General features: G+C 48.4%; 1 protein-coding gene across 1 annotated transcript in view; it reads left to right on the forward strand.

The window, feature by feature from the left end:
- Nucleotides 1-16101, forward strand: part of SCARB1 (scavenger receptor class B, member 1) — a 70246-nt gene extending 54145 nt beyond the window's left edge. Inside the window, exons 8-12 of the mRNA XM_006865360.1 lie at nucleotides 4541-4659; nucleotides 6966-7039; nucleotides 12548-12599; nucleotides 13306-13452; nucleotides 15973-16101. Of these exons, the coding sequence (XP_006865422.1) occupies nucleotides 4541-4659; nucleotides 6966-7039; nucleotides 12548-12599; nucleotides 13306-13452; nucleotides 15973-16101 (521 nt within the window). The remainder of the gene's footprint in view (nucleotides 1-4540; nucleotides 4660-6965; nucleotides 7040-12547; nucleotides 12600-13305; nucleotides 13453-15972) is intronic.
- The last annotated feature ends 1936 nt before the right edge of the window (nucleotides 16102-18037 follow it).

Below are 18037 nucleotides of genomic sequence, written 5' to 3' on the forward strand. Positions count from 1 at the left end.
CGCCCCCCCCCCCCACCTCCCCCCCATAACTAACTTCCCTCTGTCCACTGTATGCGCAGAAATCCCACCTTGGGGTAGGTGTCACCAGTGGCTGCATCTAGATCCGTGGAGATCATCCTTTCACTTTATTTTGGTTTTAACTCAACTGTCACCTCCTCCAAGAAGTCTTCTCTGATTTCCCCTTGTAAAGTTGCCCCCTTTGTCCCTCAGCTGCTCCCTGTCTACCTCAGATGCACTGACCGCCATCTGAAATCACTGTCCACCTCCTCTGCTAGACTAGCTCCGTAAGGCAAGACTTCTTTCCCTCAGCTTCTAGAGCTAGATCCATCATATCTGAAGACATGGATGTGTGAGAGGGTTCTGTATTTAGAAACTGAGGCTGCCCCCCGTCCCCGGCTGGGCTATGATGAGGTGACACGTTGATGGGACAAGGAGCCAGTCTTCTTGTGGATTTCCACCGAGGGGCTCTGCTCTCTCTTGCTTTTTGGAAGTTGCCTTTGTTGATACCAAATCTTGGAGCTGCAGATGGTGGACCCTGGAGGACGGAGTTTGGGAGAAGGACATTAACAGATGGAATAGTGTGTTCTGTGTGGCAGAGGGCTTTGTAGACGGGCCTGGTCTAGCCCATCGGTGTTGTCTCTATCATTTCATATTCCTTCCCTAGGACCTAGAGGAAGTTTGCTTGTAATGAGGTTGCCCAATGCAGAGACCCAGTAGACATGTGTTAGAGTCATGTTGTGACAAGTGACAGACGCCACACTCAACTCGATTTAGGCCTGCAAAGAGCCCTTTGTGATTTGTGTATGTAATTAAAAAGTACACACTAGATCTGTGTTTATGAGGCTGGGATCCAGAAACTCAGACATTGTACGCAAGTTTCTCCATATCCCAGCCTGCTTTCCTCAGGCCTGACTTTGTTGCCAGGCGATCTCTCCCTTAGCAGCTCAGGTCCTACACTCTGAGACCAGCAAAAAGGGACCACCTCCATCCGCTTCGCTCTCTAAAGTCCCAAGACTCGCTCTGATTGGGCTGCCTTGAATGGGTGTTTATATGAATGGAATCATAGGATATGCGACCCTTTCTTTTTCCTGGCTTCTTATACGTACTGTTTGTGAGATTAATGGTGGTGCTGGGGGCATTTGTGGTTTGTTCTCTTCATTCTGTGGATGTGAGTCCACTTGCTCACTCCTACTAGGGGTATCTCATTCTGGTTTTGGACCATTATCCTTAGGTTCCAGGGAATAGTCTCCCTGCCCCCTTCCCCCTCTCCACCTGATAACCACTCCTCAGCTTTGGCATCTGTGCATTGGTCTCTTTAGGTATTTCATAGAAGTGGGATCAGACAGTCTTGTCTCTTTGTGGCCCCTTGTTTTACTCAACTTCATGTTTTCAAGATTCTTCTACGTTGTAGCTTGTAACAGGACTTATTTCTCTACAGATCCGCTGCCTTCCCATCAATTCGGACTCACAGCAGGCCTGTAGGGAAGAGTAGAGCAGCCTTGAAGGGTTTCCAAGGCCGTAAGCTCTCCAGAATGGACAGCTTTGTCCTTCTCCTATGGAGGGGCTGGTGGCTTTAAACCACCAACCTTTCCTTTAGCAACCGAGCACTTCACCGCTATGCCGCCATCGGCCTTTCTCTTCATGGCTGAGTTCCACTCCACTGTGTGGACGGACCTCATTTTGAGTATCCGTTCCTCAGCCCCTCTGTGCCTTCTCTTGTGAATCATGCTGCCCTGAGCATTGGTGCATCTGTGGGAATCCCTGCACTCGGTCTTCTACTCTCTCTGTCCCTAGGGCTGGAACTGCCAGGACGTCGGAACATTCTTTCCATATCTTTTGCTGCACTTGCATCTGTGGCATTTTATCTAAAGTGAAGAAATACCCACAGCTTTTCCCTTTCTGGGCCTTGAAAATCCCTCAGACCGGAGTGTACTCAGACTTGACAACAGAGCCTCTTAATTGGTAATTATCTGTGGTGATCGTTAGCAATTATCTCTAGTTAGATGTGCCATAAAGCTATAAATTAATTACCACTTATTGCCCCGGCTGGTCTTGCTCAGCCTGTTTGAAAATAAAATAGAAAGAAGAACGCAGCTCCAAATACATGTGTGCTACTAAGAACCACCAAACTGGCTTACCGGCGGAAGCAAGGCAGGTGTTGGTGCATCTGTCCAGCCCATTGCAGCGCGTCGCCTCCAGGGGTTAGAGGTGCAGTAGGGTTTGTTTGAGATTCTTCACCTTCAAGAACCTGCCTTGGGGGACGCCTCCATTCCAGAGTGTCCCTATTGTCCTGTCACCTATAAAAATGGCGTCCTCATGTTTGTCCTGTTCCTGTCCTTTCACGATGGATGTGGGACATGGGGTTTTCTAGAAAGTGGGATGTTGCTCACAGGAGTTACTCAGGGTGACCTCAAAGGGACCAAAGATGTGACTCTAAATCTTTACACAGCCTTCCACAGTAGGAGAGGTGTCCTTTCTGGTGTCTTTCAATCCACATCTTCTCCAGGAGATGTTCTCTGTTGGTACTACAAGGACCAGAACACCTTCCCAACATGTGTCAAGCTTTCTCTCTCTCTCTCTTTCTTTTATTTTTTAGCAGGAGCAGGTTTCAGGGCCAAACCTTAGGCTAGCATGTGGTAACAGTATGAGTTTAGAATTTATAACAATCATTGGTTTCCCTTGTGTTTTACCTGCATAGTTACTTTCTAACTGTCACAGTGTTTGCGTTGGTGGCAGTGATGGAACCAACCAGCCAGTGCTGTTGAATAGACTCCACCCCATGGGGACCCGTGTGCATTGGAGGAGAACTATGCTCCATAGGGCTTTCCACAGCTGGTCTTTCAAAAACAGACTACCAGTTTTTTTCTGAAGTGCCTCTTGGTGGACTCAAACCACCAGCCTTTTGGTTAGCAATTGTGCACCACTCAGGCATGCCAGTTCCCTATTAACATAGTTATTGGAGGAAAGTAATGGGAGTCCATTTAAACAAGCATGTTATATAATAATGCAGTGAGGTGCCCACATACGGCCGTTGAAGAGGAAGCTAATGATATTTGAGAAATGTTAAGGTAATGTGTGTAAAAGCATGCTGAGGGAAACAAAGTCAGATGTCAAGTAAATCCCACCTTCTGTTTGGCTCTGCTCAAAAGAAGCAGAAACACAATCCAGACCCTGTGGCTGTCAGATGCCCATCTTCATGATGCGTGTCTCTTGACTGGCAGCAAAGAGGTGGTTGAAGGGAAGAGGACCTTTTGACACTTTTGCTCATTTCTTTCTTTTTCAAAAATAGTGTGTTTATCTTTTTTTTGTTTTGTTTTGTTTTTTGGTGAAGGTTAGTTTACCATTCAGCAATTTCTGCACTGGTTGTTGGTCAGTGACGTTGGCTACATTCTTCACAATGTGTGAACGTTGTCATGATTTCCCTGCTGGTGGTTCCATTTGCATAAATCTAGTTTCCCTTCCCCCTTTACAACCTCATCTTTGTTTTAAAGCCATTATTGACAGTTTGGTTTCATAGCTGGTTTTTTTTTTTTCATAGCTGGTTTTTTAAAGGAGCAATAGTCCTAAATTTGTGAGCCACTGATTTGGCTACAGTGACTGCAGGGGCTGATTTCTACTCAAGGTTTAAAGAGTATTTCAGGGTAGTAGTTCTTTTTCTTTAATGAGCTGAAATTCACCGTTTTCAAACCAACAGTCCAGTGGCATTTAGTGCATTCCCAAGGCTGTGTAATTACTGCCTCTGTCTAGTTCCAGAACATTCTCATAAACTCAAAAGGAGACCCCAAATGATTAGCAGTCACTCCTGCACCCCAGCCCCTACAACCTTCAGTGCTCATTCTGTCTTCATGGACTTGTCTACTCTGGGGCCTCAGGAGGTTTTGGAGGCAGACTTTTATTTTCCTGGCTTACTCATTGCTTGTCCGGCCTGTGTTCTTGGTGGCGTTGTCTAGTTTAGCTGTTTACTGGAGCTGGTTTATCCTCACTTTTCTGCACATAGATTGCTCACTCACAGGGTCACGTTCATCCTGCAGGCCCACCGCTGGGCAAGAAAGAGCCAGGCAGGTGTGTTCTCTCGTCCCGCACGCACCTGAGCATCCCCTGTTTCTGTTGTGTTGTTGGCTACTGGGCATGGTGCACAAGATGCCCTCCCTGCTCTTACCTGCCCTGCCTCACCCCTGCTCTTACCCACCTTTCCTTCCTCACCCCTGCTCATACCCATCCTTCCTCACCCCATGCATCATTTCCTCATGTCTCTTCCACTCCACCTGCATCTAGCTCTTCCCACCTTTCATCCCTTCCCTGGAACGTCACCCCCAACCACCTCTGCCTGGCATCGTTTTGAGTCTTCCTTCTTGGCCTGAGCCCTGAACTGCTGGCTCCCACCTCACTGTTCCTGTGGCACAGGGCTGGCACCTGTATGGGTGGAGATTGACGGAATGAATGAAGGAGTGTGCCCACTTGGGTGCTGGTGTTTCAGGGTCTGTTTACACCATTGCCCCTCTCCTGGTCTGACACCCCCCTCCTTCTCCTCTGCTTCCAGGTGCTCCCCTCTTTCTCTCCCATCCTCATTTCTACAATGCAGACCCGGTCTTGGCTGAGGCGGTGCTTGGCCTCCAACCCAACAGACAAGAGAATGCCTTGTTCCTGGATATCCATCCGGTGAGTGCTGGCCTGCTGGTGGGTGGCTGGGCCCAGTAGGCAGCTGGTGCAGGTGACGGGCCTGAGGGCGTCTAGGGCCAGTGCAATGTAGGGGCATTTCTGCTGGTCCTGCCCTAAACCCTCTTTTCCCCTGGCACAGAGCTGAGTGGTAGACAGCTTGGCTTTCTTTGACCTTGTAGCTTCTAGAACACAGAAACATCAAAGGTCCCTACTTACCCTGATTCCATAGTTCAAGGATTTTATTATCTCTTTATAAGGGATGAGTTCTATAAAAGGGTCATAAGGCAATAAATCAATTAGGAATTATCAGCCTGTCTCCTGCAAATTAGCCAGGGGCGGTCTTCTGGCTGTGTCAAAATACCAGAAAGATCTTTCTCTAGAGATAATGCCTGGTGAGTCTTGTAGCTCAATCTGGTTCTGTGTGAAGTTCTATATCCACACAGGGACTGGGAGGGTTAGACCTGTATGTGTGATCTACTCCTTGGACGTGGCTATGGCCAGTCCTCTCCTCCCTCTGCACTTAAGTTCCCTGTCTGTAAAACATGGCCAGTCTGACTGCATGGGTTCTGTCAGAGATCAGAGAGGCCATGGGTGACTTAGCTTGGCTTCTCCAGAGACGGAAACGGAGTAAAGCTTATATCTGTAGAGGGAAGTTTACATTTGGGAAGCGGCTCACCCAGTTGTAGAGGGGGTCAGATGTCAGGCTGAGGCTTCTGATGCATGTCGCTGCAGGGCTGATGAACTAGCATTGCAGGACCGACGGCAGGCAGGGAGGTCGGGCAGGTCAGACGGTAGACCGCTGATGGCGCCCAGGACCCGCAGACAATAGGGCAGGCCAGTGTCTCAAGTCCAAAGAACTAGATGATAAGCCAGATGCAGAATCTAGACCCAGCAATGCTCAAGTGTCCAACATACTGGCAGCAGACCAGACCCCTGAGGAAACTTCCTTTCAACTGACTGCCTACAGCCCTCATCACAAGAGATGAATAGGTCTTAGCTGCCATGCCTCTGAGAATCCCAGCCCAGTCACCTTGTCCCAAAAACCTTAGTTATCACAGGGGTTTCCGCTTCCTAAGTGGACTCTTTGGTTCTGCTCGCAGGCCTGTTTCAGAGCCTGCCAGTTTTCTTTGTCTTCCCAGATTTTCTCAGCACTAACCAGACCCCCCACCCCTCCTGCCCTGACCACCAGCACTCCACCTTCTGTCCTTGTTGTTATGTGCAGTTCCGACCCACAGCGACCCTGAACTGGGTTTCCGAGGCTATAAATCTTTATGGGAGCAGAAATCCTCATCTTTCTCCCGCGGAGCAGCTGGAAGTTTTGAACTGCTGACCTTGAGGTTTGCAGCCCAATTCGTAACCACTAAGCTACCAGAGCTCCTTAAGAGTTCACTTATTTTACAGCCTCTCTTTCTCTGCTGGCTTCTGGAGAATTCCAGCAGGAACACACTCTCATCCCTGCTCTTTAGCGTGACTTGCCGCCTCTGGTCTGCGAGTCATGGAGAGGCAAGACGGACACAGCTGTTTAGCAGCTGCCCCACTGGGCTGCTTCAAGGCAGGCGAGGGCAGAAGTGGCTTTTCCTTTTTTGGGTGCTTGGACTGGCTGCTTGGTGGGCATTAGCCCCTGAGAATGGGATGCCTACTGGCAGCAGCATCTGGGTGGCTGTTTTTTCTGCACCTGAAACTAGGGCGGGTGACAGGAGAAGCCATTTCTGTTTCCTGAGGCTGTGGAAGGGCGGGGCTGTGTCCACTAAGACAGCGGGAGGACAGTGGGAGGAGAGCCAGGGAGTGACTGAAGCTAACTTCTTGGGGAAGGAAGTCATCCTACTGGAGCTGGGCATCAGGGAATGTTTCTCTGGAGAGGAGGGGGCTCCCCTGAGGGCATCCCCGTGTGTGGTTAATTACCAGGAGGGTTCCCAGGATTCCGTGTGTTCACTCTCATGGCTTTAATTAATTAGAGAAAAGACTCAGAGCAGAGTCAGCCAAGGGAAAAGGTGCATGGGACGAAGTTCAGGGGACACTGGGTGCCAGATTCTAGGGTCCTCTGTCCATGTAGTCCCATGGGATATGCTTAACTGCCACAGCACCAGGGGAGATGAGACATTTGCAGTATTGTCTACCAGGGAGGCATGTTAGAGACTTTCTGGGCAGTTCTTGAGCTGCTGTTGTAGGTCCACCTCTGCTGGGCACAAACCTAAATTCTCAACTCCCCAAGGAGAGCAGGGGTCCAACATCAGCCACGCTGTTTGCACAGTCCAGGCACAGGGAGCTGCCCGAGGCCAGTCCCCTCACTAAGTCTATTACTGCAGGTGACGGGGCTCCCCATGAACTGCTCCGTGAAGCTGCAGCTGAGCCTCTACACCAAGGCGGTCCAGGGCATCGGGTGAGTGGCACCTCATTTAGGGTTCAGGGGCTCAGGACTTCTTGTGACCCCCCCAGAAACAAGGGTGTGGCATGGGGACACTGGCAGGTGAATGTAAACCCAGGCCCCAGGGGGCGTCTTAGCTCAGAGCCCTACCCAGAACTCCCTTTTCTGTCTTAATATTTTCCCCCTAAAATGAGCCAAAATCTTCAAGTTAAGCTGTTCTTTATTTAGCAGAATGGCAAAAAAGAGAAAAAAAAGAAATCTGGCAAAATCAAGCATTTGAAAGTAGAAACTTCCCAGAAAGTATCCTTGACTGTGACTCTTAACAAGGGGAATTTTTAAAGCAGTGATTAAAACATTTTTTTAAGAAAGGTTCCTTGAAACAAAGCATATGATTCGTTGACTATAAAACTGATGATCTTGTCTGTAAACCTTCACTCCATTCACAATTTTTTGAAAAAGCTTAATTGAGCTATGACTCTCATTCCATAAAACTCACAGTACACTGGCTGTGTATCACCATTACCACCAACTAGGTCCAGAACACGTGTAATCACCCCGACAGAAACATGGTACCCATCAACAGTCGTTCCTGTCTGCTAACACAGAAGCACCACAAGAGGGTGGTTTTAACAAACAGTTTACTCTTTCACAGTCTAGGAACGTAGAAGTTTAAATTCAGAGTGCTGGCTTCAAGAGATGCTATGGGTCGGAACCGACTCGACGGGCACTCAACAACAACAACAACAACAGCTTCAAGAGAATACCTGCTCTCTCTGTTGGCTTAGACGGACGCTCCCTGTTTCTTTTCAACATTTGTGGTCTTGGTATCCTTGGAGCTCCTCATGTGCCTTGGTATCAGTCGTCTCTGGGTCTAGGAGGTTCTCAGCTCAGGGTCTCCGAGTCAAAGGGCATGTTCCAGTCCTAGGTCTTCTTTCTTGGTAGTATACATGTTCCTTCATTTCTGCTCACTTGTTTAACCTGTTTTATATCTTAAAAAAGATTGGCTTAAGATACAACATCGCCTCGTTTCCATCATAGAAGGTAGGCTGTGCAACACATAGGATAATTGCATCAGATCACCCAATGGAGGGTAATTACTTACTGAGAATCATGACCAAGACACGTTGATATGTATTTTGGGCACAATTCACATGCCTCATATACATGTGAAAGTTGGACCATAGAAGAATAGATGCATTTGAGTTATGGTGCTGGAGAATCATATTAAAAGTACCATGGACTTCTAGAAGAACAAACAAATTTTTGTTGGGGGAAGTACAACCAGAAATCCGCTTAGACGTCAGGATGGTGAGACTTTGTCTCTCGTACATCCTGACATATTGTTAGGATGGGCCAGTTCCTGGAGAAGGACATCATGCTTGGTAAAGTGGAAGGTCAATGAAAAAGAGGGAGACCCCCAGAGAGACTGACCGGCACAGTGGCAGCAGCAGTGGGCTCAAGCTTAACAAAGACTGTGAGGATGACGTAGGACCACACAGTGCTTTGTTCTGCTGTGTATAAGGTCCCTATAAGTCAGAATCAACTTGATGGCACTTAACAGGAACAACAGTTCAATCCATAATACTCTGCATTCCTGTTTCCCTAGCCCCTGGTAACCACTAATCTACTTCCTGTCTCTATGGATTTGCCTGGTCTGGTCATTTCCGTTTATTGTAGGAACTTTCGTAATTGGCGCCTTTCATCTGTTGTCAAGGTTCATCACTTTGTAACGTGGAGCCTTCATTCCTGTTCAGAGCTGAGTCCGATGCCAGTCTGGATGGACCACATTGTCTGTCTGCCCCCCAGCTGAGGGTCACTGGGATTAGGTCTCCATCTGGGCTGTTGTCACTAGTGATGCAATGAACATTCATAGACACAATTTTGTTTGAACACCTGCTTCATTTCTCTGGGGTGTAAACCTAGAAGTGGCATTGCTTGGCCATGTGGTAACTCCATGTTTAACTGTTTTAGGAACTTTCAGACTGTTTTCCACAGTGGGTGCACTATTTCACATTCCCACCAGTGTCTCTGCATCCTCCCCAGTCCTTGTTATAACGTCATGTTCCAGGAGAGCAGGTAGAGGCAGACAGCTTTGTTAGTTCAGCGTCCATCCTTGTTGTGAGATGCTGTTGAGACGATTCTGACCCATAGAGACGCTACGTACAACAGAACGAAACACTGCCTGGTCCTGCGCCATCCTGCGTCGCCCTTGTTCCTATATTGTAGCTCATTGTTGCAGCCACTGTCTTAGTCCATCTTGTTGAGGGTCTTCCTCTCTTTTATGGACCCTCCACTCCATCAAGCATGATGTCTTCTCCAGGGCACATGATGCCTCTCCTGATGGCACATCCTAAGTACATGGGACCAACCCTCACCACCCTGACTTCTAAGGAGCATTCTGGCTGTACTTCTAAGATAGATTTGTTAATTCTTCTGGCAGTCCGTGAATTTATTTTGTTGTTAAGTACAATCAAGTTGGTTCTGATTCATAGCAACCCTGTATAGGATTTCCAAGGAGCAACTGGTGGGTTTGAACTGTTGACTTTGTGGTTAGCAGTTTAATGCTTAGTATACAACACCATGCCAGGACTCTTAATATGTACTTGTTAGCTTATTTGAAATTAATCCACGAAAACAAGCAAAAAACTTTCCCTAGAAAGATGTCTGGCCTCTAGCAGTGTCTACACAGCTTTGTAAAACGCCTTTTAGCTGGCAGGAATACGGCTTTGTCAAAAGTCTCTGCCTCTCACCCACGCCTTTTGTTCTGTAGGTGAGGCTGCCCCAGGGAACAGTGGGCGGCGAAAGGGCAATGAGGAACTCGGGGTTTGCCTCCCAGGTTCTGACTTTGGTATATGTGGTCACTTGGCACCTGCCCTGCCAGCTCGGATGCCACTCAGGCCAGGAAGGTACCTAGGAGAGGGAGCCAGGAGAGGGGATTCCACCAAGGGCGCCATCCCTTCTTAGCACTTGCTGACTCTAGCCACATGGGAATATAGCAGCCTGAATCACTGTGAACCCTGCATTTGTCAAAAGGAACGGGGACTCTGGGTGCCATCTTGAGTTTTTCCATGTTTGCCTCAGAGGAAATTATTGAAAATTTAAAATTTTCACTGATTTTGTTGTTGTTGAGAATATATGCAGCAAATTGTGCACCAATTCAGTACTTTCTCCAAGTACCGTTCAGTGATGTTGATGACATTCTTGGAGTCCTGTAATCTCCTTTTCCAAGTTGTTCTGGCCTTATTAACATAAACTCATTAATTCAAATTTTGGACAAGCCAGCAGTTCACACAGGTGGCTGCTTCAGCCTGTATGTGGACCCGATGTCCCATTCTCTGTGGGCCTCTGGGTCCTCATCTATTTAGACCCATAGCCTGGCGGTCAGAACAGATGAGGTGTGGGTTGCCATTCCTGGGGCCAGGCTCGAGGACAGGCAATGATGGAGGGGGAGAAGGTAGAGGTACAGTGATTGGAAGCAGAAACTATCAAACGGTAGTCCTCTGAAGAACTCCTGTGCTGTTTGCTGTCAAGACAAAGATAGTGGGAGCTGGCATGATGCTTGCATGCAATTTACATCAATCCCTATAAACTCTTTCAGAGGAAAAACACCCAGGTTCAAATAGTACGGTCATGGTGTTTCTGAGCCGGTATCATCTGTAGGTGATACTGGGACCTCGTTTCCCTCACTCTACTCTCACCTCGAGGCTGCCTGAGGGATCTTTGGGAAAAGTGTGACAGTGTGATTTGGCTTCTCAGTGACTTCTGATTCCCATCATGCAGCTGACCCAACTTTTATGTAGATCCAAGAATGATGGCCTCACCTCCATGTGCCTGCTCATGGTGTTGTTTTGTGTTCATGGTGATTTAGGTGAAAGGTAACAGAGCACGTTGGTTTTCCATTCAACATGCACATTGTGTTTTGTGACATTGGTTGCCATCCCCACAATGTACCTGCACCCCCTCCCACCTCTTCCCAGTACTTGACTGTTTCTCTTCACCCTCCTTTCCTGTGTCTTCCTACCTTCTGAGCCTTATCCCCTGGCGAACGCTATCCTCTCGGTCTCTTGTGGTTGATTGTTGTAAGGAGAGTGTACCTCCCTTGTGTGACTGTTTACCTTATAGGACTGTCTCCTGTTTGGCTGAAAGTGAAGCCATGGAGTGAGTTCAGTTCCAGGCTTGAAGGGTAACGGAGGGCCATACTCTCGGGACTTTCTCCGTCTGACCAGTAACCTTGGATCTTTTGATTTCTGAGTTTTGTTGCACATTTGTCTCTCATCCTTCCCAGGACCTCGTATTGTGATCCTTTTCAGAGTGGGTACCATCTCATTCTTCCCGTCTCAGGCGAGTGGAGGCTGAGGGCTGCTGGTCCTTGGTTACATGGACCACTTTTTGGCTGGCGCCTCTGATTTCTACCACTCTTCTTTCCTTCGGACAGGGAGAGACCAGTAATTATACATTAGGAGGCCACTCATGATCTCTGAAAACCCTAGTCACTACTCACCAAAGTCGGATGTAGAACATTGTCACTGTGGACTGTATCATGCCAGTTGACCTTGGTGCCCCATGGAACTATGGTCTTGAGCCTCTAGGTGCAGTGACACATCCCCTCAAGGTGTTTGGTTAGGGCTATGTTTTCATCACTTTGCTTCCATATGCTCTACTGTATTCATGGACATATGAGGGGGCTTCAGAAAGCTCATAGGAACCATGTCATGATCTTATAATTCAGTTTTCCATGAACTTTTTGAAGCCCCTTTGTATTAGCACCATAGGTAAATGCATCTGTAGAAAAGTCCTCTGTTAAACCGATACAAATGCGTGGGTGTCGTCCCATTCTCCTTTCCATCTCTGTCAGCTTCAGTGACTATCTATGTGTCCATCCGTATGTGCCAGATTCCGTTTAAGCAGCCTTCCCACATGCCCCCCAGAGCACCTCACTAAGCAGAGCTTGATCGCAGTCTTGCCTCACCCCACTTCTTGCTCAGGGTGGCTGAGAGCTGGTCTTTTGGCTGACTGCATGGATATGTAGCATTGTGTGGGGGCTCTGTTCCTCCAGCAGAAGAATGGATGAAAGTGGGCCACCAGTCCCTGCCACACAGAAAACGTGTGCTCCACGTAAAAAGATGCTGGCCCACTCTGGGTGACAGCTACCAGCAGGGCATACACATGCCAGTCTCAGGAAGCCATCACTCCTCAAATTCCGAGGTAAAACCCACAGCTGCCCTGGCGATTCCACCTCACAGCAGCCCCGTCCGACAGAATTGCTGTAGGGTTTCTGAGACTGTGACTCTTTACAGAAACAGGCTGCCTCATCTTTGTCCCACAGAGTGGCTGGGGGGTTCCAAGTGATGACCTTTCAGTGAGCAGCCCAGCGCTTACCCCACTTACCTCTCACATATCAAGCAGTTGCAGAATTAAATCTTACTTGCTCCTAGACCTATGACTCCATGCTCACGGATGTTTGAAGGAGAATATGGTGGCATAACTTCTCACTCGCAGCCTGTACTGTCTCTTTCTTTCCAGACAAACGGGGAACATCAAACCTGTGGTCCTGCCCTTGCTGTGGTTTGAAGAGGTAAGGTGGGCCCCTTCCCTTCTCCAGGTACCTCTGGATAGGTGTCCAGTACCTGTGGAGGAGCCAGTGGGGGACAGACATGGAAAAATATGTTAGAAACCGTCCTCACTGCCCTAGCACTGTGCCAACTGTCGCACTGAGTTGAAAGGATCACAGGGTTTGGGACAGACAGGAGCTGTAGGAAAAGGCCCAGGGTGGAGAAAGAAGAGCTGCTTTTCAGGGTGTCCGTTTTTCACTTGCATTTTCATCATCACCACCTCTTCAGGTAGCCTCTTGGCCTAGTCATTTTACGTTGGGATGAGCTAGTGGTCAGCCTCCCCTTAACTTGAATTGAATGGTATCGCAGTGTACTGTGGTGGGGAGGCAGATCTCGGCATCACAGTCTTTTAGAGAAGCCTTGTCCGGGGCCTAATAGGTCCTTCTATAATCTCCGCTCTCTATTCTTACGGAGGTTTTGATGGGCTAGGCTTGGAGGGCCGACACATCTCTGCCTATATCCCATTGGTCAGAGCTCGATCATGTGGCCCTGCCCAATGGCAAAGGCACCTGGGAAATGTAGTCTCTCAGCGTGTCCTGCAGAAACGGAGGCTCGCACCGGCTTCATCACTTGCTTTTGCGGTGCACTTCAGATGGGGCCGAGGGCGGTGGTGGGGGTGGCCCCCAGCCCGTGGCCCCAGCCCACCGGTCGGCCATTCCACCTCCCCAGAGTGGAGCAATGGAGGGCGAGACTCTGCACACCTTCTACATGCAGCTGGTGTTGCTGCCCATGGTGCTGCACTACGCTCAGTACGTGTTGCTGGCGCTGGGCTGCGCGCTGCTGCTCGTCTCCGTCATCTACCAGATCCGGAGCAAGGTAGGTGGGGCCGGACCCCAAGTCCCTGCTGCCCTGTATGACCTCTGCTGGGATGCCTTCTCACATCCTGCCCAGCCTCTTTGCTGCTGCTTCTGGGTGACCTGGGAACCGCCCCTGTGGAAACGTCTCATTTGCCCGCTGGGGCGTGGGGTGGGGAGGGAACTGCAATGGGGGAAAAAAAACAAGTGAACAGATAATAGTTTATATAGAGATGCTGGACAGGCCCGAAAGTGCTGTCCATATAAATACGTCTACAACTTCAGCGGGTGTGTGATCGTACATTTCCTGCACCACATCGGCATTAAGCAAATTGAAAAGAGACAGGTGATATTAATACTAATCACACACTTTATGTCACCCACATAGATCTAAAATATTCGATATTGCAGCGTGGAATCAGTATGTCTAATTTTTTAAAAGGAGATAATTTACATGTTTTATAGTATTAAGCTTTTGAAATCCCGCGTGTATTTTACACCTCTCTGGGTCTCACTCAGTCTTGACCAACTCCATTCCAAGGGCTCAACAGCCGTACAGGGCTCGTGGCAACCGTACTGGACAGCACATGGTCCAATCTGAGCAGGAACAAGTGGGAGTGTTAGGAAGGGGTACTCTTGAAGAGGTAAAATTCAAGTTTAGGGCATAGAAGTTGTGGAATGAATGCTGAAGACTGTGGGTATGGCCAGTGCAAAGGCCCAGAGGCAGGGATGGGCATGGTACACTGAAGAATGAGACCCAGGGCCAGAGTGGGTAGAAAGCAGTGAACAGAAGAGACAGGAAGTTGGCCAGGCCCTTTAATACAGGGTAAGGGCTTGAATTTATTTTGGGAGTTACTAGATGTTTCCATGGAGAGGAGTGGCCATTTTGGGCTGCTGTATAATATATGTAGTTAGGTCCAGCTACATGCGTGGTATGGGTGGATCTGGGAGACCAGTAAGGAAGCCCAGGTGAGAAGGATGGTGACTCGGACGTTGGTGGTGTGGGGTGGAGCTGAAGAAGAGCCCTGAAAACCAAGCCCAGCAGGCAGAAGAGATGAAGATGACCAGTTCCCCTTGTTGATTTGGGGCCAGTCTCTCATTCATGGCATTCACTGACTAGAACTTGAGGTCTGGAGACCAGCAAACAGACAGACCTTGTAGCAAATGAGCATATCACATGGAGACAAGAGCTGTGATCAGGGATCTCTGTGGTAGGAAGGGGGTGGCCGATGGCAAATGTCGGAACCAGAATGCTTTGAAGGCCCTACCAGGTCCCCCTGGAGCAGCAGTAGGGCTTTCTGGGGTGACTTCAGTGCTGGTCAACTCTCTGCTAGTCTTTGGACCATCTGCAAGCTTTCTATTCTGCTTTTGTTTTGCCAAACCAACATCTTCTCTTTCCCCTCTTTTGGGAAGGAAGCTGACATGCTTGCTTGCTGGCTGGAGCAATCACAAACTCTTCCAGATGCTTAATCTGGATTTCTAGAATGGGAACCAGATTTCCCTGCCCAATTTCCCCATCCTTTGGGGAAGTAGTTTCCACCAGAAGAAGTCACCAGACCCTGCCTGTTTCTCATTCTGGTCATGCTACCAGTCCACCTAACTGGCCGTTTCTGCCCCATTGAGAGCCAGGACACAGCTGGGTCAGGCTGGTGAGCTTGAATGAGCTCCTTAGTGTTATTGGCTAAATTGTGCAGGAAGGTAGAAGGGGCCCACCTCCTTTGGCACAGCATCAACAGCAGGTCTCCCCTTGCATCCTAGGGACTGTCTGTGGAGGGCCTGGGTCAAAGGAGGGGGACAAGGCTGTCTTGTCCTCAGGACACCTCTGTCTCTCTCCCAGTCTTCTATTTAGAGATAGAGAACCCCATTAGACAAGAGAGGAGCATGGGAAGCAATCTGAAAAACCCTGGCTACAGCCCTTTCCCATGCCACACCCCCAAATCAGTGCATGACCCTAGTAAGAACACAGCAATTTCCACAAAATGTGCCCACCAGTTTCACTGAGGCCCAATGTGGGAATCTCTCCCTCTAGCTGTTTTGGCTTAGTTGGGTTAGCCCTTGGTTTGGTTTGTTTTGTTGGGTATTTGTCCTGATTTAAAAAAAAAAAAAAAAAAAAAATCACATACATGTAAACTCCATCATGTATTTTAAATTTCTTTCGGTCAAGCCATTCTTTTTTTTAAAAAAAAGCTATTTTAACAACGGACCTTTGTTTCTGGTGAATTTGACTTAAAACATTGCGTGCTCTGGCCCAATTCCCCACCTCACTTCCTATCTCCTGCCTAAGTGTCCAGCTGGACAGACCCTTTCTTTCGCTCTTGATTTGACCCTCCATCTGAGCATGTTTCCTGAAGGGGCTTTTATTTCCTGGTCTGGTGAAGATCAGCAAGGCCGTCAGCTCTCAGCGTCATTAGCAGCCATTGGGCTCTGTAATGCCTCTCCTGCCCGGTTTCTCCTTTGCCCTTTGAAACCTGAAAGGCTGCTGTATAAAGTCTTCTGTGCTTGACTGCTATGCCGACTGTAAATTAGCTTGGTTATTTTCTAGGAGAAATGCTATTTATTTTGGAGTAGTAGGAAAAAGGGCTCAAAGGATAAGGAGGCTATTCAGGCCTATTCCGAATCCCTGATGACCTCACCTCCCAAGGGAACTGTACTGCAAGAAGCAAGGCTCTAGGTGGGTACCAGGTAATGATGCGACCCCTCCCATAGCGGGTAGAACTCCTGGCAGCTTGCAACACCTGGGATCCTATTCATTTCTTCCACCTTACCTTTACCTGGAGTGTCTGCAGATTTCAAATACAAATTTCAAATACGGCATCTATTTTTCTTTTGCTGTCTGACAAGCCACTCTTCTTACTGTTAAATCACTTTTACCCCAGACAGGATAGGAGATAGGAGAAGATCTATTGTGTTGGCTGGTGTCTTATTTGCAAGGTTGTGTTAGAAAGGAATCCTGGTGTGGTGCTGTGGGTTAATGCACCAGACTGCAAAGCCATTTGAACTGCAAGGTCAGAGGTTCAGGCTCACCGGCTAGCTCTTTGGAAACCCTATACAGGGTCGCTGTGGGTCGGAACTGACTCAATGGCACTTAACAACAACAGCATTAGAAAGGACTCCTGGTGAAGCATTGTAGGATAAACACTGGACTGCAAACAACAAGGCCAACTGTTCAAACCCACTAGCTGCTCTTTGGAAACCTACACAGGGATGCTGTGAGTCGGAACTGACTTGACAGTACTTACCAATGATAGCAACATTAGAAAGGAGGGAGCATGGTGACTGTAGGGTAAGCAGTGGACTAAGAGCCACAAGGTCGGCAGTTCGAGCCTACCAGCTGCTTCATGGGATACTGATGAGACTTTCTGCTCCCGCGAAGATATACGGCTTTGGAAACCCTATACAGGGTCGATATGAGTCGGAACCTACTCAATGACACTTAACAACTGCAATTAGAAAGGGACCCTGGTAGCACTGTGGCTTATGCATTGGGCTCCTAACCTCAGGACTGGTGGCTTAAACCTCCAACCTCTCCTCGGGAGAAAGAGGGTTTGCCTGTTCCCATAAAGATTTAGTCTTAGAAACCCTACAGAGGGTCCCTGTGAGTCCGAATTGACTCAGTGGCACTGGATTTGGTTTGTGGTTTATTTGAAGGGTGATCAGGAGCCCTGGTGGCGTAGTGGGTTAAAGACGAGGCCACTAACCAAAAGGTCACTGGTTCAAACCTACCAGTCACTCCTTGGGGGTAAGATAAGGCTATCTGTTCCCATAGGGATTTCTCGTCTCAGAAATCTTAGGGAGCACTTCTACAATAAGATTGTGGTGAGTCTGAATTGACCTGAGAGTGGTAGTTTTGGGTGTCAGTAAGGAGAAAGAGCTGGGCTCCTAACTGAAATCCTAACTGAAAGGTTGATGGTTCGGACCCATCAGCAGAGAAGTATCTGGCAGTCTGCTTCCATACAGATTTGTGGTTGTTGTTGTTGTGTGCTGCCAAGTCGATTCTGACCCTATATAGGGTTTCAAATGAGTGGCTGGTGGGTTTGAACCGCCAACCTTTCGGTTAGCAGTCGAGTGCTTATCCTACAGCACCACACTGGAGTCCATACAGACTGCTTGGAAATGCTATGGGCCAGCTCTAGTCCATCCTGTGGGCTTGCTGGGAGTCAGAATCAACTCCATAGGAATTAGAAAGGTAAGTTTCAAGATTTAGACCATCTGCTTCTCAGACCTCTTTTGTACAATTGACTTCTAGGAGAAGTTTGCTAAGAAGAATGCAGATTCCTGAATGGCTTCTAGAAGCCCTGGAATAGAACTGTAGATGAGGCCCAGGAATGTGTATTTTAATAGACTCCTTCAGGGATTCTAATGTATAAATGCCCCCAGGGACTCCCTTTTGAGAGACACTGGTCCAAATCTGGGGTCTGCATCTCCTTCTTCTGCTGTTCCAGGTGAATGGAGAACAAATACTGTATCTTAAGTGGCTGCTCATAAGCTCTTAAGATCCCAGGTGTTTCTCATCAAACGAGGAAGCAGAACAGAGACCCAAAGGAGCATTAGGCTAGTCACTGGCTAGGCCCAGAAAGCCGTGACGGGACACCTTCAAACCAAGAAAA

This window comes from Chrysochloris asiatica, unplaced genomic scaffold (assembly GCF_000296735.1).
Source record: "Chrysochloris asiatica unplaced genomic scaffold, ChrAsi1.0 scaffold00078, whole genome shotgun sequence".
In the NCBI taxonomy this organism is placed as follows: domain Eukaryota; kingdom Metazoa; phylum Chordata; class Mammalia; order Afrosoricida; family Chrysochloridae; genus Chrysochloris; species Chrysochloris asiatica.